This window comes from Lepus europaeus, chromosome 5, assembly GCF_033115175.1.
Source record: "Lepus europaeus isolate LE1 chromosome 5, mLepTim1.pri, whole genome shotgun sequence".
Classification (NCBI taxonomy): Eukaryota; Metazoa; Chordata; class Mammalia; order Lagomorpha; family Leporidae; genus Lepus; species Lepus europaeus.
Window position 1 is genome coordinate 13,307,138 of NC_084831.1, and position 27,505 is coordinate 13,334,642.

General features: G+C 56.5%; 2 protein-coding genes across 2 annotated transcripts; one reads left to right on the plus strand and one right to left on the minus strand.

The window, feature by feature from the left end:
- The first annotated feature begins 5,997 nt into the window (after positions 1 to 5,997).
- On the plus strand, positions 5,998 to 12,374 carry LOC133759481 (aflatoxin B1 aldehyde reductase member 3-like). Its single transcript, XM_062190533.1, has 6 exons — positions 5,998 to 6,297; positions 6,454 to 6,558; positions 7,223 to 7,319; positions 7,574 to 7,673; positions 8,147 to 8,276; positions 10,172 to 12,374. The coding sequence occupies exons 1-6, from the start codon at positions 6,019 to 6,021 to the stop codon at positions 10,331 to 10,333; spliced, it is 873 nt and encodes a 290-aa protein (XP_062046517.1). The 5' UTR covers positions 5,998 to 6,018; the 3' UTR covers positions 10,334 to 12,374.
- Positions 12,375 to 15,859: 3,485 nt separating this feature from the next.
- Positions 15,860 to 25,438, minus strand: LOC133760586 (aflatoxin B1 aldehyde reductase member 2-like). Its single transcript, XM_062193126.1, is given in 8 exon segments — positions 15,860 to 16,819; positions 20,998 to 21,127; positions 21,642 to 21,744; positions 21,997 to 22,093; positions 22,761 to 22,865; positions 23,022 to 23,049; positions 23,051 to 23,207; positions 25,069 to 25,438. Coding segments are annotated over 8 exon segments (960 nt in total). The 5' UTR covers positions 25,247 to 25,438; the 3' UTR covers positions 15,860 to 16,657.
- Between the last annotated feature and the right edge of the window lie 2,067 nt (positions 25,439 to 27,505).

Below are 27,505 nucleotides of genomic sequence, written 5' to 3' on the forward strand. Positions count from 1 at the left end.
CTGTTGGAGTACTAGTTATAGCATTAAATAAGAGTGTACAGCACATTAAAGACAGAGATCCTACATAATATTTTTTTAAATTAATTTTCTATGCCATTTCCATTTTAACACCAGGTTTTTTTTTTTCATTTCCAATTCTCTTTATATACAGAAGATCGATTCAGTATATAATTAGTAAAGATCTCATCAGTTTGTACCCACGCAGAAACACAAAGTGTAAAAATACTGTTTCAGTACTAGTTATAGCATCACTGCACATTGGACAACACATTAAGGACAGATCCCACATGGGATGTAAGTACACAGTGACTTCTGTTGCTGACTTAACAATTTGACACTCCTGTTCATGGCGTCAGTAATCTCCCTAGGCTCTAGTCATGAGTTGCCAGGGCTATGGAAGCCTTTAGAGTTCGCTGACTTTGATCTTATTCCGATAGGGTCATAGTCAAAGTGGAAGTTCTCTCCTCCCTTCAGAGAAAGGTACCTCCTTCTTTGATGGCCCCGTTCTTTCCACTGGGATCTCACTCACAGAGATCTTTCATTTAGGTCTTCTTCTTTTTTTTTTTTTTTCTTTTCCATGGTATCTTGGCTTTCCATGCCTACAATACTCTCATGGGCTCTTCAGCCAGATCCGAATGCCTTAAGGGCTGATTCTGAGGCCAGAGTGTTGTTTAGGACGTCTGCCATTCTATGAGTCTGCTGTGTATCCCACTTCCCATGTTGGATCTTTCTCTCCCTTTTTGATTCTATCAGTTAGTATTAGCAGACACTTGTCTTGTTTGTGTGATCCCTTTGATTCTTAGACCTATCAGAGCCATCGATTGTGAACTGAACTTGATCACTTGGACTAGTGAGATGGCATTGGTACATGTCATCTTGATGGGATTGTATTGGAATCCCCTGGCACATTTCTAACTCTATCATTTGGGGCAAGTCTGATTGTGCATGTCCCAAATTGTACATCTCCTCCCTCTCTTTTTCCACTCTTAAATTTAACAGGGATCACTTTTCAGTTAAAATGTAAACACCTAAGAATAATTGTGTGTTAATTACAGAGTTCAACCACTAGTACTAAACAACAACAACAACAACAAAAAATACTAAAAGGGATAAAGTATTACATTGTACATCTAGAGTCAGGACAAGAGCTGATCAGGTCATTGTTTCTTATAGGGTCCATTTCACTTCAACAGGTTTCCCCTTTGGAGCTCAGTTGTCACCGATCAGGGAAAACAAATGATATTTTTCTCTTTGGGACTGGCTTAATTCACTCAGCATGATGTTTTCCAGATTCTTCCATCTTGTTGCAAATGACCGGGTTTCATTGTTTCTTACTGCTGTATAGTATTCTATGGAGTACATGTCCCATAATTTCTTTATCCAGTCTACTGTTGATGGGCATTTGGGTTGGTTCCAGGTCTTAGCTATGGTGAATTGAGCTGCAATAAACATTAATGTGCAGATGGCTTTTTTATTAGCCAAATTAATTTCCTTTGGGTAAATTCCAAGGAGTGTGATGGCTGGGTTGTATGGTAGGGTTATGTTCAGGTTTCTGAGGAATCTCCAGACTGACTTCCATAGTGGCTTACCCAGTTTGCATTCCCACCAACAGTGGGTTAGTGTCCCTTTTTCCCCACATCCTCTCCAGCATCTATTGTTGGTAGATTTCTGAATGTGAGCCATTCTCACCGGGGTGAGGTGAAACCTCATTGTGGTTTTGATTTGCATTTCTCTGATTGCTAGTGATCTTGAACATTTTTTCATGTGTCTGTTGGCCATTTGGATTTCCTCTTTCAAAAAGACTACTGGAACTCATCGAAGAGTTTGGCAAAGTAGCAGGATATAAAATCAATGCACAAAAATCAACAGCCTTTGTATACACAGGCAATGCCACGGCTGAGGAAGAACTGCTAAGATCAATCCCATTCACAATAGCTACAAAAACAATCAAATACCTTTGAATAAACTTAACCAAGGATGTTAAAGATCTCTACGATGAAAACTACAAAACCTTAAAGAAAGAAATAGAAGAGGATACCAAAAAATGGAGAAATCTTCCATGCTCATGGATTGGAAGAATCAATATCATCAAAATGTCTATTCTCCCAAAAGCAATTTATACATTCAATGCAATACCAATCAAGATACCGAAGACCTTCTTCTCAGATCTGGAAAAAATGATGCTGAAATTCATATGGAGACACAGAAGACCTCGAATAGCTAAAGCAATCTTGTACAACAAAAACAAAGCCGGAGGCATCACAGTACCAGATTTCAGGACATACTCCAGGGCAGTTGTTATCAAAACAGCATGGTACTGGTACAGAAACATATGGATAGACCAATGGGACAGAATAGAAACACCAGAAATCAATCCAAACATATACAGCCAACTTATATTTGATCAAAGATCCAAAACTAATCCCTGGAATAAGGACAGTCTATTCAATAAATGGTGCTGGGAAAATTGGATTTCCACGTGCAGAAGCTTGAAGCAAGACCCATACCTTTCACCTTACACAAAAATTCACTCAACATGGATTAAAGACTTAAATCTACGACCCGAAACCATCAAATTATTAGAGAGCATTAGAGAAACCCTGCAAGATATAGGTACAGGCAAAGACTTCTTGGAAAAGACCCCAGGAGCACAGGCAGTCAAAACCAAAATTAACATTTGGGATTGCATCAAATTGAGAAGTTTCTGTACTTCAAAAGAAACAGTCAGGAAAGTGAAGAGGCAACTGACAGAATGGGAAAAAATATTTGCAAACTATACTACAGATAAAGGGTTGAAAACCAGAATCTACAAAGAAATCAAGAAAATCCACAACAACAGACAAACAACCCACTTAAGAGATGGGCCAAGGACCTCAATAGCCAATCCTTTTTTTAAAGAAAGGTATTTTCCCTCGGGTGTAGAACCCAAGGCTCACGGTCGTCACTGGTAACTGAGCTGGGGGAAGCTGCCCGTGCACAGGGGGGCGGCAGCCTTTGGCTGGCAAGCCTCAGCCTCGGGGCCACAGGGCGCTGAGGTCACCCACCCCCTGCACTCTGCTCCAGGTGCCCCCCAGCCACAGCGGGGAGCTTAGGCGCTCCAGGCCTGTCTTGGGACTGGCTCACAGCTCCCACACCCAGTTCACTTCTGGGGACCGGCCACCCCAAGCCAAGGTCGTCGGCGAGAAGCCACAGCCACGCGGAAGTGACAAGAAGTGCCGATGCCTGTGCCGCACACGTCCTAGGGCCCCGCCGCTGGCCCTGCCCCTACCGCCGGATCCCGCCTCCAGCCCCGCCCCCACTGCCAGCCCCGCCCCGCCCCCGTAGGCCCCTGGCCCCTCCCACGGTGGGCGGAGCCTGACCACCCCTAACACCAGTGCAGCGGCTCTACCCGCGGGCCCTCAGCCCACAGCTGTGACCTGCGCCCGAGCTGCCAGGCCTGCCGCCGCCGCCAGCATGTCCTGTCCGGTGAAGCAGCGCCTGCCCGCCACCGTGCTGGGCGCCATGGAGTTCGGGCGCCGCATGGACGCCCCTTCCAGCGCCGCGGCCCTGCTAGAGTGGCAGCGCCACCCCCTGAGCAGTTGAAGAGAGGGGAACAGTGTCTGCGGCCTCCCCTTCCGGGCTCCGTCTGAGGCTCCAGGATCCAAACCCACCCTCCTGCAGCCCAGACCCAGGGCGCCCAGGAGAGAGCCCCTGGAGAAGTCAGGTCCGAAAGGGAACATTGCAGGCCAGCTCCCTCTCCTGGCTGCCTGCTGCTGCATCCCTGGGAGGCCGCTGTGATGGCTCTAGTTGGGTCATTGTTGCACAGGTGGAAGACCCGGATCCAATTCCCAGCCACCAGGCATTTGGGAGTAAACCAGCAAACGAATCAGAAATCCATCCTGTCTCTCTGTCAAGAAGGAAAGGGGCGGGGGGAGAGGAGGAGGAGAGGAAAGAGAGTTGCAGGCAGTGGGCACGAGTGTGCAAAGGCACTGCGTGGCTGTGTGCTGCAGGAGCCATGGCAGCTTCGGGAGGCTGTGTCGTGGGGGCCTGCTGACTGCGAGGCCGTCGGAAGAGGCCGGAGCCCTGCCTGGCACACACAGTGCAGCCTCGGAAATGTCCCTGGTGGCTTTGCTTTCATTGGCACATGTGGCCTTTGTCCCCGGTTCAGATAAGGGAGCCCCACCACCCTCGGCCACGTGGACCTCCGTGGCCTCTCTGCGGATCCCCCGCTGCCTCCCAGGGAGACGCTGATCTTTCCCCTGCTTTGCTGTTTTCCTCTCCAACTCCCTCTCTTCTGTCCTTGAGGCCAGGCCCAGCGGGGTCCAGGTCCTCAGATCTCAGATCTGAAGCCCCCATCCAGAAGGGGAGGGGTGGTGGTGGGAGGGGAGAGTCCCTCGTGAGCAGGTGCCAAACCCATTCTCTCCCAGGTCACGAGGGCTCTGCTCACTGCCTCTACCCAACAAGTGACTTTCTAAGCATGAAAAGTGTGAGAGGGTCTCTCCTCTTCCTCCTCCACCAGCCAATCCCCGGAGGGGCTGGGGGATATGTACGGAGCTCCCCCCACTGAGCTGGGAGCCAACCATGTGCCTGTGCTATGGGGATGAGTCTGCCTGCCCCTTGCCTTTCCTTCCTTGGGGCCCTCATGGACACCTCTCACATCTCTGTCTTGAATCCTGCTCAGCCTACTTACTGGTCTCCCTGTTTCTAGACAGGCTTTTGTCCATGCTGCCTTCAGGGCCGTCTTCCAGATCTACCAGGCGGACCACTGGGTGCCTGTCCTACAAGCATTCAGAGGCTCCTATGGGCCCCTGTATCAGGACTCCAGGGAGTGCACCCATGTCCAGGCCCTGGTCTGCAGCCCTTCTCTTGCTCTGTCTCTCCCTGGACCTGGCGGCAGGGGCTCCCACACACGGCGTTCCTGCCTCCTCCTTTGACCTGTGCCCCACGCTCTAGACGAGCTTCACCCAATTCACAAACGGCAGCCTCTGTCTACCAAAGCCTTCCTGAACTCCCAGGCAGGCTCCTGAGTTTTTTTTAAAGATTTATTTTACTTCTTTGAAAGACAGAGTTGTGGAGAGAGAGAGAGAGAGACAGAGAGAGAGGTCTTCCATCCACTGGTTCATTCCCAAATGGCCAGAACGGGTGGATCTGGGCTGATCTAAAGCCAGGAGCCAGGAGCCTCATCCAGGTCTCAAATGTGGGTGCAGGGGCCCAGGAACTGGAGCAGCTTCTGCTGCTTTCCCAGGGCCGAGCAGGGAGCTGGATTGGAAGTAGAGCAGTGAGACTCGAACCAGTGCCCATATGGGATGCCAGCATTGTAGGCTGGGGCTTTAACCCACTGCGCTACAGCGCTGGCCCTGCCCTGGGCTCTCCTAGCAGAGTGGTCCTTACACCGTGAGCCCTGGAGGGCAGGGACCGTGTGCCCTCAGGGCCGGGCCTGGCCTGTGCAGCTCACCAGAAATTGTCACTGTGGGCCGGCGCCGTGGCTCAACAGGCTAATCCTCCGCCTTGCGGCACCAGCACACCGGGTTCTAGTCCCGGTCGGGGCACCGATCCTGTCCCGGTTGCCCCTCTTCCAGGCCAGCTCTCTGCTGTGGCCAGGGAGTGCAGTGGAGGATGGCCCAAGTGCTTGGGCCCTGCACCCCATGGGAGACCAGGAGAAGCACCTGGCTCCTGCCATCGGATCAGCGCGGTGCGCCGGCCTCAGCGCGCTACCGCAGCGGCCATTGGAGGGTGAACCAACGGCAAAAGGAAGACCTTTCTCTCTGTCTCTCTCTCACTGTCCACTCTGCCTGTCAAAAATTAAAAAAAAAAAAAAAAAAAAAGGAATCCCTAAAAAAAAAAAAAAAAAAAGAAATTGTCACTGTGGTGGGGACCTCCCAGCTCTTCCTGACCACGCTCAGCCTGGTTCTGATCAAGCCTCAGGAGCTCCCTACAGTCAGAGCCATTCCCACGCCCACTTTCAAGGTGAGGGGATGGGGACTCAGAGAGCATAAGTAACAAGTTCAAGGTCCCGGAGCTGGGGACGGCAGAGCTGAGATGTACAGCAGGTCTCTCTCTTCACGGTTCCACTGCACCCCGTCTGATGCTTGGGAAACTGGCCTGATTCTCCCTTTGTCTCCCTTCCAAGTGAAAATCGCTACCAAGGCAATTGCAATGGATGGGACGACACTGAAACCCGACAGCGTCCGGTTCCAGCTGGAGACGTCGCTGAAGCGGCTGCAGTGCCCCCGCGTGGACCTCTTCTACCTGCACATGCCCGACTACAGCTCCCCGCTGGAAGACACGCTGCGCACCTGCAACCAGCTGCACCAGGAGGTGAGGGCGGCCCTGAGCTTCTTCTCGTCCTGTTACCACGGGGAGAGTGGGGGCACCCGGGGCAGTCCCAGAGAGGAGTGGGGGCATGGCACATCCCGCGTGCCCCTTCCTGGTCTCCTGGGCAGCACTGGTTCTGACCGCGACCTCTCCCCACAGGGCAAGTTCGTGGAGCTGGGCGTCTCCAACTACTCCTCCTGGCAGGTGGCCGAGATCTGCACCCTGTGCAGGAGCCGCGGCTGGATCCAGCCCACCGTGTACCAGGTGAGGGCCACACTGTGGACCGGGGCTGCAGGGCTCTGCTCTCCTGGGATCCCGCGCCCCACAGACAGCCCCTGCTCCCACAGACAGCTCCCTCCAGGAACAGATCCCAGGTGGCGCTGGCGCTGCGCACATCCTAGCTCCTCAGCCAGGCCCAGGCACCTGCTCCCCCATGCTCGGGTGTGCACCAGGTGCCTGCCTTCCCTGCTTGGCTTCCCATTGCAGCCTGGCACGGTGCTCCCCTCCCTGGGAGGAGCACTCAGGTCTCACCCAGGTGACTCCTCCCTGGGAAGCTTTCCCCATGGCTCCCAGGCCCCCCCGACCTCCCCCTCCTCAGTCAACAAACAATTGTCCTCCACGCAGTGAGTGCCAGGTTGGGCACAGAGCTTCCCACTGTACACGGATGGCCTCTTTCCACGGTTGCACCTGTTTACTATCTGCCTTGCTCTAAGTTATTATTGGAGGGACATGGACTTTAGGCTGTGGGGTCTCTGGTACTGAGCCCGAGGGTGCCTATCACTGTGGTTGAATGAAGGAATTCTCCTTAGACATAAGCACCAGTAGTATATGCCACATCCCTGATGGTTGATGTGCTAGGATGGTAAGGACTGAACTGAGGGTCCCACAGGCTACGTGGGCCCCCCTGCAGCTGGTGCCTCTCCCCCAGGGCATGTACAACGCCACCACCCGCCAGGTGGAGAAGGAGCTGTTCCCGTGCCTCAGGCACTTTGGGATGAGGTTCTATGCCTTCAACCCTTTGGCTGGTACGCATCCCCCTGGGGACAGCCCTGCTGGGGTGGGAGCCCAGGCCCTGCTCTGTCTCTGCTGCTCCTGCCTGGGGGACGCCCAGCCAGGGCCTGGGAAGCAAGGGGGGCCATGGGAAGAGGGGGGATACAGCTCACTGCCTCCTTGGCCTCCCTCCAACCTTGGGATTCTCACCTGTGGTCCAGAGCCCTGAGGGGTCTGGCCGCCTGTGGGAGGGCTCTGGGCCAGGGGTCTGACAGCAGCCTTCCTGCAGGGGGCCTGCTGACCGGCAGGTACAAGTATGAGGACCAGTATGAAAAAAAGCCGGAGGGCCGCTTCTTTGGGAATAGATGGTCTGAGTTGTACATGAATTGGTGAGCTGGGGCTGTCTGTGTCCGGATTGGGGTGGGGGGTGTCTAGCTGTTTGGGGGAATCTCTTGCCACCTGCACCTACATCTTTTGAACCATCCTGGAATTGCCACAGCCTTGGTGGGGTTTCTTCTGCTTTTCTTGGGGCCTCTGTGAGGAGTGGGGGTCCTGGGCCCACATGGTCTTCCAAGTCATAATCACCTGCCGGGCAGGAATGTGGGGGGGGGGCTGGAGGCTGAGGAGCCTGGGCCGGCCCCGTCTCTGCTCCATGGTGGCCCTGGGTCAGATGGGGGCAGGTGCGTGATTCTCAGGAGCAGAGATGTCATCGGGGCCTCTGGGGAGGCTGATGCTGGAGGGGACACGCCCCTCTGTGCACCCTGGGTTGGGGCAGGGACTGCTGGCCGCCTGGCTCTCTGGCCGTGGCCCCCAGTGCCACCCCCGTGGGTCTGACCCCTGTGCCCTGTCCCCACCCGCCCAGCTACTGGAAGGAGGAGTACTTCAAGGGCATCACCCTGGTAGAGAAGGCCTTGCAGGCTGCGTATGGCAACAGCGCCCCCAGCATGACCTCGGCCGCCCTGCGGTGGATGTACCACCACTCCCAGCTGCAGGTGAGTGCGCTGCCCTGGGCCCCAGTGTCTGCTCCTCTAGGGGGCCAGAGGGGATTGTTAGAGTTTGTCTTATCTCTTTGTGAAATTTCTTATTTTTTTAAGATTTATGTTTATTTGAAAGGCAGAGTTACAGAGAGGCAGAGGAAGAGAGGAAGAGAGAGAGAGGTCTTCCATCCTCTGGTTCACTCCCAAATGTCAGCAAAGCCTAGTGCTGGGCTGATCTGAAGCCAGGAGCTTCTTCCAGGTCTCCCACGTGGGTGCAGGGGCCCAAGGACTTGGGCCATCTTCTACTGCTTTCCCAGGCCATAGCAGAGAGCTGGATCAGAAAGTGGGGCAGCCAGGACATGAACCCGCGGCCATATTGGATGCGGGCACCACAGGCAGAGGCTTTGCCACCGTGCTTGGGTTGCAATTTGAACACAGCTTTAAGTGCTAAACCCATCAGTCTCACTCCTCTGCTGGGAGCCGGAGCACTCAGGCCTGCCGTGGAGGTGCCCATGGTCCACACCGGAGCTCTGGGTTCAGCTCCCAGCTCCGGCTCCTGACCCAGCTTCCTGCTAACGTAGACCAAGGGAGGCTGAACAGCTGGATCCCTGCCGCCCACAAGGGGATGTGTTTTGTGTCCCTACCTCCTGGCTCCCGCTCCTGCCCTCTCTGTCTGTCTGTTGCCTTCTCTGACTCCTGCTTTCTCAAATAATAATAATAATAATAATTAGAAAAACAGTTTTTGAAAGCAGTTTAAATATAGATATATTTGGTGCCCAAAAAATCCCTTCAGGATGGAAGATCTCTCTCTGTGTCTGTTGCTATGTCCGTCCAATAGATGAAAAGTAGTAATTAAATAAACATTTAAATGTTTTTGAGGAGCCACCATTGTTGCTTGGCGAGTAGAACCACTCACTGACTGCAATGCGGGCGTCCCGTAGAGACACCAGATGGAGCTCCCGGCTCCCGGCCCAGCCTGGCCCAGCCTGGCCCAGCCTGGCCCAGCCCCTTGGGGCGAGTGAATCTCTGTTTTTTCCTCGCTCTGTAATTCTGCCTTTCAGATGAATAAATAAATAAAAATTTAAAAATATTTGTTTATTTGAAGGGCAGAGTTAGAGAGAGAGACAGAAAGAGAGATCTTCCATCTCCCAATTCATTCCCCCAAATGGCCACAACGGCCAGAGTGTGCCAGTATGAAGCCAGGAGCCAGGAGCTTCTTCCAGGTCTCCCACGGGGGTGCAGGGGCCCCAGCACTTGGGCCATCTTCTACTGCTTTCCCAGGCCACAGCAGAGAGCTGGATCGGAAGTGGAGCAGCTGGGTCTTGATCTAGCTCCCACATGGGATGCTTCTGTCACAGGCAGCGGTTTTACCCGCTGCACCCTGGCACTGGCTCCAGTTAAATAAATGTTTAAAAGAGTTTTGCATTCCATGCGTACCAGAAACCTCGCAGCAGCTCATGGCCAGCGTGTACTATGAAACATCTAGGCGTGGATTTCAAAACTCTTTTGAACCCAGATAGACTTTTCTTTCAATTCCTGTTTCCTTGACCTCGCTGCAGCGCCCTCATGTGCAATGGGGCTCAGTAAATGGGAGCCGAGGGCTTTGCCTGACTTTTCACGCCCATAACACTGAGAAAGGAGAAGAGCGAGTCCAGGAGAGGTTAAAGAACCAAGCCGCGTTTGCACAGCTGCTGGGTGGCAGAGCTGGGCTCTGGGCGAGCAGGGTGGCACCCGGGCAAGGACACAGCCACGGAGTCACAAAGCCACAGCCGCCCCGGCTCCTTGAGTCCTTTCTGGCACTACAGGGAGTAACCAAATCCGGACCCCATGGCAGGGCGGGCAGCTGGCCAGGCCGTGGGGGTGACGGCAGCCCCGGTGTGCACGGAGCTGACGTCTGTGTCCCCTTGCAGGGCGCCCACGGGGACGCGGTCATCCTGGGCATGTCCAGCCTGGCGCAGCTGGAGCAGAACCTGGCAGCCGTGGAGGAAGGGCCCCTGGAGCCGGCCGTCGTGGAGGCCTTCGAGCGAGCCTGGCACCTGGTTGCCCACGACTGCCCCAACTACTTCTTCTAGGCCGCTCGCGGCTCAGCTGCCGCGGCCCTTCTATAAGTGCCTTCTCTGCCCCTTCATCCCTCCTCCCCCCCGCCAGTCTCTGCCTTAGCTGAGGCCTCCAGACCCTCGGGGTCCATGCGCTCCCTCTCCCCCGCCCTGGCCTGTGCCTTCGCAGTGTGGGCGGCCAAGGCCGATCCTGCACGAGCTTGGCCTGCTGAGTGAGGCGGGCCCTTCCCTGGTGCAGCCCTGCCCAGGTGAACCCCAACCTCGTCTCCTCTGCAGCCCGCCCTGGGCCTGAGCGGGGGCTGAGCCAGGCGCTGGGTCTGAGAGGGCAGACGCGGTGGGAGGGGTCCCCAGGTCTCCTGGTCCCGGTGCCGGCTCCAGCCTGACCGCTCAGCAGTGGCTGCGGGGCCTCAGTCCACCCCGGCCGCAGGGTGCCTCTCCCTCAGGAGCCTCGCCCGGTCCTTGGAAATGGGACCTCGGGGACAAGTCCCCCGTGAGCCTCACCAGCAAGGACAAGGCCCCTCAGGAGGCCTGGCCCCTTTGTCCCTGTCCCTGTCTCGGCCCTGGCTTCACTCTCACCCCAGCTGAAGCCCCTGTCCTGCCCTCCCTAAGACTCGGCCTGGGCCCTGGTCTCCTTCGCTTGGGGTGGGGCACAGGCAGCCGGGTCCCGTGGCCTCTGCCAGTCCCTGGAGGCTGGTGGTAGAGGCCCAGGCCTGCTGGTGGCTGTTTGCCCATCCCCTGCATCTCCCTGCTTAGACTCCCTCCAGACCTAGGCTGGGATGCGGCTTCAAGTACATATTAAGGGCCGCAGTGCAGGCAGCCAGCACTTGGCGCTGTCTCTTAAAATCCTAAAAGGGCTCGCTTGGAAATGCAGACCCTGTCATGAATGTATAAAACTCTGATCTCAGAGGCTCCTGGCCTCGGATCAGCCCAGCTCCAGTCGTGGCAGCCACTTGGGAGTGAACCAGGGGATGGAAGATCTCTCTCACTCTCTGCCTCTGCCTCTCTGTAACTGTTTCAAATAAATAAAGGAATATTTAAAAAATGAAAGAGAGAGAGAGAGAGAGAGAGAGAGAGAGAGAGAGAGAGAGAGAGGTGGCCCTCCTGTTTCCTCTGTAGCCGAAGTCCCCGGCGTGAGCGGTGCATCACGGCTGCTGAGTGGCTTAATTCGATGAAGTGGCCCCGTTGATGCAACCCTTAAAAAAAACCCTTCCCAGCTTTTCTCTTAGAGAAATTGTGCAACGAACTGATCCCAAGACTCACATGGAAATTCCAGGGACCCGGAGTAGCACAGTGATGTGCAAAAAGCGAGTTGGAAGGCTGCTGTCTCCTGATTTGGGACTTGCTAGAAAGCTACAGTGATGACAGTGTGGTGTGGGCACAAGGACAGAGGTGACTCAGAGCGGCAGGCAGGGTCCTGAAACTCCTCTGCACGCGGCCTGTGAGTTGATTCGGGCGTCACGCCCACTCGGTGGGGGCAGAATCGTCCTCGTCGCGCGGAGCTGGGCCAGCTGGGCGTCCTCACTCAGAAGCTGCGGGTTGGAGGCCTTGCAGACCAGTCGCCCAGATGAACTCCAGACGGACTGAACCCCCAAGTGGAAGGGCTAAAATTCTAAAACTGTAAGGAGAAAGCATAGGAGTAAATCTCCATGACCTTGGGCTACACAGTGGCTTCTTAGCTGAGACACCAAGAGCCCAAACAAGGAAAGAAAAATGAGAAGCACTGGACACTAAGTGATGGAACAAGGACATGAGCCTCCGCCCTGCTCCCTCATTGCCCAAAGGAGATAAACCCTGGGGCGCACTCCTCGCCCTTGAACCTCAGCTGGGTCTCACACCCTATTGCCTTCATACATCAACCCCCACGGCCACCTGAAAGACCAGTTCCAGGAATTCCCCTCTGCCTGCTGCTCCCTACCCCACCCCCAGCCCCAGCCCTCCTAAAATATAAAAAAGCCCGGCCCCTAGGGGTCGGGGCCTTCCGCCACGTGCTCCATCTTGTACACGCGGGCAGTGGGTCACCCACCTCTGCGGATTTATTTTCTCTGAATAAATTCGGTCTGACTGTAAATCTGTGCGCTGCTTCCTCTCTATCCTGTGACTCTTTTCCTCACATTGTGATGCCCCGTGTGAGGAGGCACCAATCTGCAACACTTTTCTTAACACTAAGCAGATGTTTAAACCCCAAAGTCTTAGGTTAACAGTTAGTTGACTGGGGTTGGCTTCATGGCACAGCAGGTTGTCACCACATGTGATGCCAGCATCCCATATGGGCACCAGTTCATGTCCCTCCTGTACTGATCCAGTTCCCTGCTAATACACCTGGGAAAGCGGTGGAAGATGGCTCAAGTGCAAGGATCCCTCCCACCCATGTGGGAGAACCGGATGAAGTTCGTGGCTCCTGTCTTCAGCCTGGCCATTACAGCCATTTCAGAAGTAAACCAGCAGATGGAAGATCTCTCTCTCTCTCTCTCTCTCTCTCTCTCTGTGTGTGTGTGTGTGTGTGTGTGTGTGTCTCCCTCTTGTCATGCAGTGGAGGATGGCCCAGGTCCTTTGGCCCTGCACCGGCATGGGAGACCAGGAGAAGCGCTGGGCTCCTGGCTTCGGATCAGCGCGGTGCGCTGGCCACAGCGCACTGGCCGCAGCGGCCGTTGTGGGGTGAACCAACAGAAAAAAGGAAGACCTTTCTCTCTGTCTCTCTCTCTCACTGTCCACTCTGCCTGTTAAAAAATAAAAAAATAAAAATAAAAATAATAGCTATTGGATTATTGCTGATGATTGACAGATTAACGATGGAGGCTTGAGTCAGTTGTGGTGTCTGGTAGACGGGCCCAGTGGGAGGACTAGCCCAGTGGAGCGTGTCCTCACGAGCCAGCTCTCTCAAGAGGATGGGTTATATAGGCAGAGGTCAGCCCAGCTGTTCTCTTCCTGGCTCACCTGGGGGCCCTCGCTCTGCGTGTGTGCCACCACCACCACCTGCCACAGACACTGGACCACTGGGCTGCCTGACCCTGAACCTGCACAGTCATGAGCCAGGATGAACCTGCTTTCTTCATCATTAGCGTCCCCCAGCTACTGTAGATGAAGTATTGAAAAGCTGACTCATGCAACCGCCAGGGAAGAGTGGAAAAAATATTGCCAATCACATATCAGTTAAGGACCATATATCTAGAATATGGCCGGCGCACTTACAACAGTAACTTATACAAACAGTTGAACAATGGGCCAAGGACCGGGACAGACCTTTCTCCAAGGAGACACACACACACGCACACACACACACAGATACGCACACGGTAGGAGCTGCTCAAAGTATTACTCTGAGGGAAAGAGCAAGATCACAATGACTCAGCAGGAGAAAGCAGATCAAACCACACCTACTAGGACTGCTAGGGGAAGGGAAACCGTGCTGCCTGGGATCTGGAGAACTTGGACCTTCACACCCTGCTGGTGGCAAAGCGGCGCGGAAGGGCCATCTGGGAACTGGCTGGCAACTTCTCACGGGTTAAGCATAGAGGTCGTAACTAAATGTTTAAGGTTTTTTTTTTTTTAAGATTGATTTTATTTATTTTAAAGGCAGAGTTACAGAGAGAGGAGAGAGAGAGAGACTCTTCCATCCGCTGGTTCACTCCCCCAGATGGCCGCAATAGGTAAGGCCATGCTTAGCATCTAAGTAGATGGAGGCCAGGAGCCAGGAACTTCTTCCGGGTGTCCCCACATGAGCGCCGTTTCCAGTCCTGGCTGCTCCGCTTCTGATCCAGCTCTCTGCTAATGGCCTGGGAAGGCAGTGGGAAATAGCCCAAGTCCTTGGGCCCCTGCACCCCCTTAGGAGACCTGGAAGAAGCTCCTGGCTCCTGGCTTTTTGTCAGCCCAGCTCCAGCCATTGCGGCCATTTGGGGAGTGAACCAGCAGATGGCAGACCTCTCTGTCTGCTCCTCTCTCTCTTTCTATTTCTGTCTCTTAAATAAATAAATAAATAACAAATAAATAAATCTTTTAAAAAATTTTCCATTTTTTGGCCGGCGCCATGGCTTAACAGGCTAATCCTCCGCCTTGCGGCGCCGGCACACCGGGTTCTAGTCCCGGTTGTGGTGCCAGATTCTGTCCCGGTTGCTCCTCTTCCAGTCCAGCTTTCTATTTCTGTCTCTTAAATAAATAAATAAATAAATAAACAAACAAACAAACAAATAAATAAATCTTTTAAAAATTATTCCATTTTTGCTGTTATTGGTGAACCCTGTCTTTGTTTATTCTGGTGCTAGTATTTTTGGCATAATCTCTTGCTTTGTTGGCATCTGAGTATATTGGCAATATACAACACACAGTTCACTTCTTTTTTTTTTAAGATCTATTTATTTATTTGAAAGGCAGAGTTACAGAGAGGCAGAGAGAGAGAGAGGTCTTCTATCCACTGGTTCACTCCCCAGATGGCCTCAACGGCTGGAGCTGTGCCAGTCCAAAGACAGGAGCTTCTTCAGGTTTCCCACACGGGTGCAAGGGTCCAAGGACTGGGCCATCTTCTCTTGCTTTCCCAGGCCATAGCAGAGAGCTGGATCAGAAGTGGAGCAGCCAGACTCCAACCAGCGCCCACATGGGATGCCAGCACTGCAGGCGGCAGCTTTACCTGCTACGCCACAGCAGTGGCCCATACAGCTCACTCCTTTAACCACTTCTTTCCACGTGGATTCCGATGGTCCTTGACTTCTGGCTGACAGAGTCATCTCTTCTCAGCTCTTTCCTAGTCAGTAAGTTCAGTGGCAACTCACTGAGCCCTGAACAGTGGGCAAGACATGGTACTGGGTGACTGGATAGAAAAGCCGGTGATTCCCTTCTAAAGGAATGTCTATCGATGGCCGGCGCCGTGGCTTAACAGGCTAATCCTCCGCCTTGCGGCGCTGGCACACCGGGTTCTAGTCCCGGTTGGGGCGCCGGATTCTATCCCGGTTGCCCTTCTTCCAGGCCAGCTCTCTGCTATGGCCCGGGAGTGCAGTGGAGGATGGCCCAAGTGCTTGGGCCCTGCACCCGCATGTGAGACCAGGAGAAGCACCTGGCTCCTGGCTTCGGATCAGCGCGGTGCGCCAGCCGCGGCGGCCATTGGAGGGTGAACCAACGGTAAAGGAAGACCTTTCTCTCTGTCTCTCTCTCTCACTGTCCACTCTGCCAGTCAAAAAAAAAAAAAAAAAAAGAAAGAAAGAAATGTCTATCAAACCTGATCTGGTGAATTGTAACAATACGGTCTCATTGTTTGATTTGAAGTGTATTATTTGTGACTGTATAACACCACTCAAATCCTATGTAATTATAAAACCCAATATGCTATCAAAGATAAGTATTTTGTGATTAGCTGCCATTAAAAAAGTAGCACATTTGTTTGCATCCATTAACACAAATATGAAAACATGACGCTGACTTATTGTGCAGTTACTGCAGGCACTAAAGTTATATTGTTCACTGTGCCTCAACAAACACGTATTAGGAAATAATCCCATGAATAGGTATTTTTAAAAGAGATTTATTTATTTTTTATTTATTTGAAAATCAGTTAGAGAGAGAGAATGCCCACTGCTGCCCCCCAGCAGCCCCCACCCAAGCCGGGAGACATTGGCTGTGCAGGGGATGGGCAAACAGCCACCAGCAGGCCTGGGCCTCTACCACCAGCCTCCAGGGACTGGCAGAGGCCACGGGACCCGGCTGCCTGTGCCCCACCCCAAGCGAAGGAGACCAGGGCCCAGGCCGAGTCTTAGGGAGGGCAGGACAGGGGCTTCAGCTGGGGTGAGAGTGAAGCCAGGGCCGAGACAGGGACAGGGACAGGGACAAAGGGGCCAGGCCTCCTGAGGGGCCTTGTCCTTGCTGGTGATGCTCACGGGGGACTTGTCCCCGAGGTCCCATTTCTAAGGACCGGGCGAGGCTCCTGAGGGAGAGGCACCCTGCGGCCAGGGTGGACTGAGGCCCCGCAGCCACTGCTGAGCGGCCAGGCTGGAGCCAGCACCGGGACCAGGAGACCTGGGGACCCCTCCCACCGCGTCTGCCCTCTCAGACCCAGCGCCTGGCTCAGCCCCCACTCAGCCCCAGGGCGGGCTGCAGAGGAGACGAGGTTGGGGTTCACCTGGGCAGGGCTGCACCAGGGAAGGGCCCGCCTCACTCAGCAGGCCAAGCTCGTGCAGGATCGGCCTCGGCCGCCCGCACTGCGAAGGCACAGGCCAGGGCGGGGGAGAGGGAGCGCATGGACCCCAAGGGTCTGGAGGCCTCAGCTAAGGCAGAGACTGGCAGGGGGTGGGGGGTGGGGAGAAGGGGCGGAAAAGGCGCTCAGAGAAGGGCCGCGGCAGCTGAGCCGCGAGCGGCCTAGCGGAAGTAGTTGGGGCAGTCGTGGGCAACCAGGTGCCAGGCTCGCTCGAAGGCCTCCACGACGGCCGGCTCCAGGGGCCCTTCCTCCACGGCTGCCAGGTTCTGCTCCAGCTGCGCCAGGCTGGACATGCCCAGGATGACCGCGTCCCCGTGGGCGCCCTGCAAGGGGACACAGACGTCAGCTCCGTGCACACCGGGGCTGCCGTCACCCCCACGGCCCGGCCAGCTGCCCGCCCCGCCATGGGGTCTGGGTTTGGTCACTCCCTGTAGTGCCAGAAAGGACTCAAGGAGCCGGGGCGGCTGTGTCTTTGTGACTCCGTGGCTGTGTCCTTGCCCGGGTGCCACCCTGCTCGCCCAGAGCCCAGCTCTGCCACCCAGCAGCTGTGCAAACGCGGCTTGGTTCTTTTTCTTTCTTTTCTTTTCTTTTTATTTGACAGGTAGAGTTATAGACAGTGAGAGAGAGAGACAGAGAGAAAGGTCTTCCTTCTGTTGGTTCACCCCCACAATGGCCGCCATGGCTGGCTGGCGCTGCACCGATCCAAAACCAGGAGCCAGGTACTTCCTCCTGGTCTCTCACGTGGGCCATCCTCCACTTGGGCCATCCTCCACTGCACTTGGGCCATCCTCCACTGCACTCCCGGGCCACAGCAGATAGTTGGACTGGAAGAGGAGCAGCCAGGACCACTACCGGCGCCCATATGGGATGCTGGCACCACAGGTGGAGGATCAACCAAGTCAGCCACGGCCCTGGCCCCGTGGCTTGGTTCTTTAACCTGAGACTCACTCTTCTCTATTTTCAGAGTGCTTATGGGTGTGAAAAGTCATGCAAAGCCCCTATTATACATGAAGGTAAGGCAAGGAGGTTATAAGAAAAGGAATTAGAAGATAAGCTTAGGAGCCGGCGCTGTGACACAACGGGTTACCACCCTGGCCTGAAGTGCCGGCATCCCAGATGGGCGCTGGTTCTAGTCCCTGCTGCTCCTCTTCCAATCCAGCTCTCTGCTATGGCCTGGGATAGTGGTGGAGGATGGCCCAGGTCCTTGGGCCCCTGTGCCCACGTGGGAGACCCGGAAGAAGCTCCTGGTTCCTGGCTTCAGATTGGCACAGCTCCAGCCGTTGCGGCCATCTGGGGAGTGAACCATTGGATGGAAGACCTCTCTCTCTGTCTCTACCTCTCTCTCTTACTCTTTCAAATAAATAAAATAAATATTTTAAAAAATAAAAATTAATTGAAATCTATGCATAGTTTTTCATAATTGCATTGTCCATGAACTGCTGGAAGACTCCTGGTATTTATGTTTCAAAATGTTTGCATCTATGGGCACTGGTTCAAGTCCTAGCTGCTCGACTTCTGATCCAGCTCTGTTATGGCCTGGGAAAGCAGTAGAAGATGGCCCAAGTCCTTGGGCCCCTGCACCCACATGGGAGACCTGGAAGAAGCTCCTGGCTCCTGGCTTCAGATTGGCCCAACTCTGATCATTGTGGCCATCTGGGGAGTGAACCAGCAGATGGAAGACCTTTCTCTCTCTCTCTCTCTCTCTTTCTCTCTCTCTGCCTCTCCTTCTCTCTGTGGGTAACTCTTTCAAATGAATAAATAAATCTTTAAAAAAATTTTACGCATCAAGTAGACTTATGTTTTAATTCCATTTTCCTAATTATTATTATTTGAGAAAATCAAAACCAGAGTGACAGACTGGCAGAGATGGCTCCCATCCAACAGTTCACTCGCCTAAGGCCTGCAACAGCCAGGAGGTGGGGACACAATCCAGGTCTCCCATGTGGGTGGCAGGGATCCAACTACTTCAGCCTTTGTCCCTGCCTCCCAGGGTCTGATTAGCGGGAACAGGGGTCAGGACCAGCGCTGGGAGTGGTGCCCAGGCGCTCTGAAGGGGAGCTGGGCCCTTAGCGGGAACAGGGGTCAGGACCGGAGCTGGGAGTGGTGCCCAGGCGCTCTGAAGGGGAGCTGGGCCTCTTAGCGGGAACAGGGGTCAGGACCAGCGCTGGGAGTGGTGCCCAGGCGCTCTGAAGGGGAGCTGGGCCCTTAGCGGGAACAGGGGTCAGGAGCAGCGCTGGGAGTGGTGCCCAGGCGCTCTGAAGGGGAGCTGGGCCCCTTAGCGGGAACAGGGGTCAGGAGCAGAGCTGGGAGTGGTGCCCAGGCGCTCTGAAGGGGAGTTGGGCCCTTAGCGGGAACAGGGGTCAGGACCAGCGCTGGGAGTGGTGCCCAGGCGCTCTGAAGGGGAGCTGGGCCCCTTAGCGGGAACAGGGGTCAGGACCAGAGCTGGGAGTGGTGCCCAGGCGCTCTGAAGGGGAGCTGGGCCCCTTAGCGGGAACAGGGGTCAGGACCAGCGCTGGGAGTGGTGCCCAGGCGCTCTGAAGGGGAGCTGGGCCCCTTAGCGGGAACAGGGGTCAGGACCAGAGCTGGGAGTGGTGCCCAGGCGCTCTGAAGGGGAGCTGGGCCCCTTAGCGGGAACAGGGGTCAGGACCAGCGCTGGGAGTGGTGCCCAGGCGCTCTGAAGGAGAGCTGGGCCCTTAGCGGGAACAGGGCTCAGGACCAGCGCTGGGAGTGGTGCCCAGGCGCTCTGAAGGGGAGCTGGGCCCCTTAGTGGGAACAGGGGTCAGGACCAGAGCTGGGAGTGGTGCCCAGGCGCTCTGAAGGGGAGCTGGGCCCTTAGCGGGAACAGGGGTCAGGACCGGAGCTGGGAGTGGTGCCCAGGCGCTCTGAAGGGGAGCTGGGCCCTTAGCGGGAACAGGGGTCAGGAGCAGCGCTGGGAGTGGTGCCCAGGCGCTCTGAAGGGGAGCTGGGCCCTTAGCGGGAACAGGGGTCAGGAGCAGCGCTGGGAGTGGTGCCCAGGCGCTCTGAAGGGGAGCTGGGCCCCTTAGCGGGAACAGGGGTCAGGACCAGAGCTGGGAGTGGTGCCCAGGCGCTCTGAAGGGGAGCTGGGCCCCTTAGCGGGAACAGGGGTCAGGAGCAGCGCTGGGAGTGGTGCCCAGGCGCTCTGAAGGGGAGCTGGGCCCCTTAGCGGGAACAGGGGTCAGGACCAGAGCTGGGAGTGGTGCCCAGGCGCTCTGAAGGGGAGCTGGGCCCTTAGCGGGAACAGGGGTCAGGACCAGAGCTGGGAGTGGTGCCCAGGCACTCTGAAGGGGAGCTGGGCCCCTTAGTGGCAAACCTCAGTACTATTTCACTCCACACATTTGGAAGCAGCCTCCTTGTGGCATGTCTTCTGAAAGTCCTAGGCTGATGGTGGAAAAATGGTTTCACCAGGAAGACTGGGGACAGCAGGAGAGAGAACCACAGCTCCCAGCAGAGGAGTGAGACTCATGGGTTTTGCAGTTAAAGCTGAGTTAACATTGTAATCCCTTTAATAGCTGTGTGCACTTGAGCTTCCGTATCCACAACATTGGGAGATCATACTCATAAGGCCTAAGTCACAGCTAACTTAATGTTCATAAAAACTTTATTACAAACCTTGGCACCCACCCGGGAACAAAGAACACTGGAAAAAGACTTAAGATAGGGGCTGGTGCCATGACTTTGCGGGGAAAGCCTCCACCTGCAGTGCCGGCATCCCATATGGGAGCAGGTTTGAGCCCCGTCTGCTCCACTTCCGATCAAGCTCCTTGCTAATGTGCATGGAAAGTAGCAGAAGGTTCAAGTGCTTTGGCCCCTGCACCCAAGTGGGAGGCATGGAAGATGCTCCAGGATCCTGGGTTTGGATCAACCCAGCTCCGGCCGTTGTGGCCATTTTGGGAGTGAACCTAGGGACAGAAGACCTCTCCCTCTCTTTCTCTCTGTCTTTGCCTTAACTCCCTGAAACTCTGCCTTCCAATAAATAAATATATCTTTAAAACAAAACAAAACAAGCCGACGCCGCGGCTCACTAGGCTAATCCTCCTCCTTGCGGCGCCGGCACACTGGTTCTAGTCCCCCGGTCGGGGTGCCAGATTCTGTCCTGGTTGCCCCTCTTCCAGGCCAGCTCTCTGCTGTGGCCAGGGAGTGCAGTGGAGGATGGCCCAAGTGCTTGGGCCCTGCACCCATGGGAGACCAGGAGAAGCACCTGGCTCCTGGCTTCGGATCAGCGCGGTGCGCTGGCCGCAGCGTGCTGGCCATGGCAGCCATTGGAGGGTGAACCAACAGCAAAAGGAAGACCTTTCTCTCTGTCTCTCTCTCTCACTGTCCACTCTGCCTGTCAAAAACAAAACAAAACAAAACAAAACAAAAACGACTTAAGATAACACAGTGAAAAACAAGAAATTTCACAAAGAGATAAGACAAACTCTAACAATCCCCTCTGGCCCCCTAGAGGAGCGGACACTGGGGCCCAGGGCAGTGCGCTCACCTGCAGCTGGGAGTGGTGGTACATCCACCACAGGGCGGCTGAGGTCATGCTGGGGGCGCTGCTGCCATACGCAGCCTGCAGGGCCTTCTCCACCAGGGCGATGCCCTTGAAGTGCTCCTCCTTCCAGTAGCTGGGCGGGTGGGGACAGGGCACAGGGGTCAGACCCACGGGGGTGGCACTGGGGGCCACAGCCACAGAGCCAGGAGGCCAGCAGTCCCTGCCCCAACCCCGGGTGCACAGAGGGGCGTGTCCCCTCCAGCACAGCCTCCCCAGAGGCCCTGATGACATCTCTGCTCCTGAGAATCACCCTGTCCCCATCTGACCCAGGACCACCATGGAGCAGACAGGGCCGGCCCAGGCTCCTGAGCCTCCAGCCCCGGTTCTGTCTTTCCTGCCTGGCAGGTGACTTCTCAGGGCAGAGCTATGAAGTGGAAGACCACGTGGGCCCAGGACCCCCACTCCTCCAGAGGCCCAAGAGCAGAAGAACTCTACTGAGGCTGTGGCAGAAGTAACGCAGGTTGTAAGAGATTCCAACACACCCCCCCCCCGCCCCCGCCAAGCAGCCTGGCAAATGTGCTTCTCCCCTCCAACAACTGCCCTTCTCCCAACCCCCACCCCCATGCACAGAGACAGCCCCAGCTCACCGATTCCTGTAGGTCTCTGCCCACTTATTCCCAAAGAAGCGGCCCTCCGGCTTTATTTTTGCATCCTGGTCCTCATACTTGTACCTGCCGGTCAGCAGGCCCCCTGCAGGAAGGCTGCTGTCAGACCCCTGGCCCAGAGCCCTCCCACAGGCGGCCAGACCCCTCAGGGCTCTGGACCCAGGTGGGGATTCCTAAGGTTGGAGGGAGGCCAAGGAGGCAGCGAGCTGCATCCCCCTCCTCCCATGGCCCCCTTGCTTCCCAGGCCCTGGCTGGGCGTCCCCCAGGCAGGAGCAGCAGAGACAGAGCAGGGCCTGGGCTCCCACCCCAGCAGGGCTGTCCCCAGGGGGATGTGTACCAGCCAAAGGGTTGAAGGCATAGAACCTCATCCCAAAGTGCCTGAGGCAGGGGAACAGCTCCTTCTCCACCTGGCGGGTGGTGGCGTTGTACATGCCCTGGGGGAGAGGCACCAGCTGCAGGGGGGCCCACGTACCCTGTGGGACCCTCAGTTCAGTCCTTACCATCCTAGCACATCAACCATCAGGGATGTGGCATATACTACTGGTGCTTATGTCTAAGGAGAATTCCTTCATTCAACCACAGTGATAGGCACCCTCGGGCTCAGTACCAGAGACCCCACAGCCTAAAGTCCATGTCCCTCCAATAATAACTTAGAGCAAGGCACAGTAAACAGGTGCAACCGTGGAAAGAGGCCATCCGTGTACAGTGGGAAGCTCTGTGCCCAACCTGGCACTCACCGCGTGGAGGACAATTGTTTGTTGACTGAGGGAGGGGGAGGTCAGGGGGGCCTGGGAGCCATGGGGAAAGCTTCCCAGGGAGGAGTCACCTGGGTGAGACCTGAGTGCTCCTCCCAGGGAGGGGAGCACCGTGCCAGGCTGCAATGGGAAGGAAGCCAAGTGGTGAAGGCAGGCAGCTGGTGCACACCCGAGCATGGGGGAGCAGGTGCCTGGGCCTGGCTGAGGAGCTAGGATGTGCGCAGCGCCAGCGCCACCTGGGATCTGTTCCCGGAGGGAGCTGTCTGTGGGAGCAGGGGCTGTCTGTGGGGCGCGGGATCCCAGGAGAGCAGAGCCCTGCAGCCCCGGTCCACAGTGCGGCCCTCACCTGGTACACGGTGGGCTGGATCCAGCCGCGGCTCCTGCACAGGGTGCAGATCTCGGCCACCTGCCAGGAGGCGTAGTTGGAGACGCCCAGCTCCACGAACTTGCCCTGTGGGGAGAGGCCGCGGTCAGAATCAGTGCTGCCCAGGAGACCAGGAAGGGGCACGTGGGCCTTGCCATGCCTCCTGGTTGCCCCCACTCTCCCGATGGTTTCACGACGAGAAGAGGAACAGAGTCCGTGTCTGGAGCTGGGGGCTGTCCTCACCTCCTGGTGCAGCTGGTGGCAGGCGCGCAGTCTCCTCCACCGGGGTGCCGTGGTCAGGCGCGTGCAGGTAGAAGAGGTCCACGCGGGGGCACTGCAGCCGCTTCAGCGACGTCTCCAGCTGGGACCGGACGCTGTCGGGCTTCAGCGATTTCCCATCCAGTGGAAGGGCCTTGGTGGCGATTTTCACTGTGAGGAAACACACACGAGGCTCAGGCCAATTTCCCAAACATCGGACGGGGTGCAGTGGAACCATGGAGAGAGTCCTGCGGCACATCTCAGCTCTGCCGTCCCCAGCTCTGGGGCCTTGAACTCATTACTTACTCTCTCTGAGCCCCCATCCCCTCACCTGGAATGTAGGTGTGGAAATGGCTCTGACTGTAGGGAGCTCTTGACTCTTTTTTTTTTTTTAAAGAATTATTTTATTTATTTGAAAGACAGAGTTACAGAGAGAGGTAGAGAGAGAGATGGCCGCAACGGCTGGAGCTGCGCCCATCTGATGCCAGGAGCCAGGAGCTTCCTCCGGGTCTCCCACACGGGTGCAGGGGCCCAAGCACTTGGGCCATCTTCTACTGCTTTCCCAGGCCATAGCAGAGGGGAGCTCTTGACTCTTTATCAGAACCCGGATGCTTCCTGGGGAGCTTGGTGGGCCAGGGCCTGGCCGAGGGACTTCATGAGGGACACCTGCCCTGCCTTCGAGGGCTCATGGTGAAGGGTGGCCCCAGGGTCCGAGATGCAGGGACGTCACAAGGGGCTGGAGGAACCGAGCGCACAGACCCCGAAGGCTCGCCTGGGAGCTCCGGGAGCTTTCCTTAGAATTCCATCCCATTCCAAAGGGAAGGCTGAGGCTGCCATCTGCTGCGTGGGGCGAGCTCAGTTGACAGCATGGGGTCATGGGCGAAAGCCAGGGGCCATAACGCCGGGTGTGGGCGACCTTTCAACAGGGAGAGAACCGGTTTGAAGAGTACTCATTTGGGACACTTCCACGTCACCCCTCCCCTTCCGGATTGGACTGTGAGCACTTGGACCCTGGGCTCAGCAATGCAGAACGATTTGGATAAGGACACAAGCAAACAAAACAAAAAAACCCCACAAGTGTAACCAGAAATCCGATGACCCGGGGGCTAGAAGGGGGACGCCGGGGGTCCTTGCAGGGTTGCATTTGTCTTATCTGTGACTCAGGGGTGGGACTCCACCAGGCAAAGCCTCCGCGTCCTGCCAATGCACAGCACCGCCACAGCTGACACTCCTGAGGTCCCTCTGTGCCGGCCAGGCAGGGTCAGCACCTCCACGGTCTCTGATCCCCAGCCCCCAGCCCCCCTAAGTGGCTTGTGACTCTCCAGCACATGGCAAAACCTCAGTGCCTTTGCGCATCCACAGCCACTGCCTGGACGTCCCCGTTCCTTCTTGCTCCTGGGTAAGCTTCGGCCCCCTCTTTAAGGACAGTGTTCCCTTGTCTGACCACAGCCTTCTGTGCCCCCCCTGGGGAGAGGCTCCCTCCCGGGCACCTGGACACCGGGCTTGCAGGAGGGTGGACTTGGCTCCCGCAGCCTCAGACAGAGCCTGGCAGGGGAGGCTGTGGACGCTGTTTGCTCCCCACTGCTCAGGGGCCACCATGGCTCCCAGGCACTGGAGGCGCTGCCCGTCCAACAGGGCACTGGAACAAAGTCGAGGGTCTGGGGCCAGGCTGGCCGGGGCCAAGGAGGAAGCAGATCTCCCCCGGGCTCCCCCGTCTGATGGGGGCTGGGATGGGAAGGACAGGGTCGGGGCACCTGCGGGTCTGGGGCCAGCGCCCGGCGTTTTCAGTGCCCCTAGGGGGCCTGGCCTAGGGGCTCCAGGACAGACCAGGGTTGGATTGAAGCTGGCAGGTGGGTCCTGGGCAGTTTTCCCGAAGGGGAAAAGGGAGGCGGGGAGTAAGGACTCAGTACCGTCTAGGGACCCGGGACGGGATGAGTGCGGGCGCCCCAGCGCTGCGGATGTGGGCCGGGTCGGCGCCCCACGCGGCGGGATCGGCGGCGCTCGGCGCGGGGCCGTCGGGGGCTGCCCTCACCTTTGCAGTCGCCGCCGCCCAGCCCGAGCCCCAGGCCGCCCAGGATGGTCTCGGACTGGCCGTCCGCGTAGATGAAGGCCGTGTCTATCTCGTTGTGGCCGCGCTCCAGGAAGGCGCGCACCGACGCGGCGCTGGCGGGGGCGTCCATGCGGCTCCCCATCTCCATGGCGCCCAGCATGGTGGCCGGCCGGCCGGCGCTGCTTCACCGGACAGGACATGCTGGCGGCGGCGGCGGCGGAGCTAAGGGCTGAGACCGCTCTGGCGCAGCTCACAGGGGCCAGGGGCCAGAGGCTCTGACACTTGTGGCGCCCAGTCTGACCGCGGAGGGAGCACCGTGCAGAAGAGGGCGGAGCGAGGGGCGGGGTCAGAGAGGGAGAACCGTGGTCGGGGCGTGGCGAGAGCGCGGTGAAGCGGGCGGGGCCGTGGCGAGCTAGCGGCTGGAGGGGCGTGGTCGGGGGCGTGGCGAGGGCGCGGTGAGGGGCGGAGGAATGGTGCGAGGGTGGAGAATCGGGCGGGGCCGTGGCGAGGGGGCGGAGAAGTGGGCGGGGTCGGAGGCGTGGCGAGAGCTCGGAGAAGCGGGCGGGGACATGGCGAGCTGGCGGGCGGAGGGGGCGGGGTCGGAGGCGTGGCGGAGCATGGCGAGGCGGGTGGGGCCGTGGCGAGATGGCGGGCGGAGGGGGCGTGGTCGGGGCGTGGCGAAACGGGCGGAGGCGTGGTCGGGGCGTGGCGGAGGCGTGGCGAGTGAGTAAAAACACACTTCTAAGAAACCTATAGATTCAAAGTGTAATCACAAGAGAAATGAGGTCATATTTTGAGCCGAAATAAAATGAAAACATGACAATTCGCATCTAGTGAGATGCAGCTACAAAAGTATCGAGGGAAATTTACTTCAATACTTAGTGAACATATTGGACATATTATTAAAGAAGAAATACCTGAAATCAGGACTCCACATTTCCGGTTTTTTTCGGACTTCCATTTTAAGAAATCAGGAAGCTGGGTCGGCTCTGTGGCGTAGCGGCGGCTAAAGCCCCCGCCTGCGGCACCAGCATCCCACGTGAGCTCAGGTTCGAGTCCTGGCTGCTCTACTTCCGGATCCAGCTCCCTGCTAATGCGCCCGGGGAAAGCAGAGGAGGATGGCCCAAGTGCTTGGGCCCCTGCACGTTTGTGGATGAAGCTCCTGGCTCCGGCTCAGATCAGCCCAGCAGCCATTCGGGGAGTGAACCAGCAGATGTTAGTTCTCTGTAACTCTGCCTTTCAAATTAATAATTCATTTAAAAAAATAAAAGCAATTTAAAAGGACCTGCATTATGCATTTTGTAAATGGATAACTTGATTCAAAAATGGACAAGATGGGGCCGGTGCTGTGGTGTAGTAGGCTAGGCCTCTGCCTGCAGTGCTGAAACCCATATGGACGCCAGTTTGAATCCCGGCTGCTCTACTTCCTATCCAGCTCTCTGCTCTGGCCTGAGAAAGCAGTGGAAGATGGCCCAAGTCCTTGGGCCCCTGCCACCTACTTGGGAGACCGGGAAGAAGCTCCTGGCTCCTGGCTTCGGATTGGCCTACCTCTGGCTAATGTGGCCATTTGGGGAGTGAACCAGCGGATGGAAGACCTCGCTCTCTGTCTCTGCCTCTCTCTGCCTATAACTCTGCCTCTCAAATACATAAACTTCTTCTTCTTTTTTTTTTTTTTTTTAAAAAAGGGGTGGGGGACAAGGCAGGAGGGCATCTGCCAAGTGGCTCAGCTGCTGCTTGGGATGCCTGCTTCTTGCATCGGTGCCTGGGCTCCTGTTCCGCTCCAGCCTCCACTCAAGCTTCCTGGTAATGGCACAGCCCGGGGCGGGGGGCAGCAGGTAAAGGGTTAACAACTTGGGTTCCTCCACGCACATGGGAAGCCGGGACTGAGTTCTTGGCTTCCAGATTTGGCCTGGCCCAGCCCTGGCTCTTGTGGGCAACGGGGGGTGAAATAGTGAGAAACCTCTGTCTGTGGGCCTCTCTGCTTTTCAAGCGAATAATAATTTCACAAATAACACTAAAGGAAAACAATATGACATTGAAGACGAAGCCTGAAGTAGCAAACAGTCCGCACCAATTTTCAAAGAAAAATGTAATCTCGTTGACGTCCTGATTGGAGAGGACTTGTGATGGGCAGCAGAAGCACAGCCAGCGCCCTAGACTCCCGGCGGATCCGGCTTACACCGCTCCGGACAACACTGTAACGGCGGCGAGCACGCTTCTGCTCAGTGGGCGCCCACACTGGTGCAGCCAGGCCAGCGGCAGAGAAAGGCCGAGCTGCCACTGGAACTGCGGCACAGGTGAGCAGGGAGCCCCTCCAGGGACTGTCCCCCGAGGTGAAACCTGGCTTTACCAGCGCAGCCCTGAAGACAAAGCACAGCAAAGCAATGGCCCCCAACAGCTGGAAGTGGCCCAAAGCATA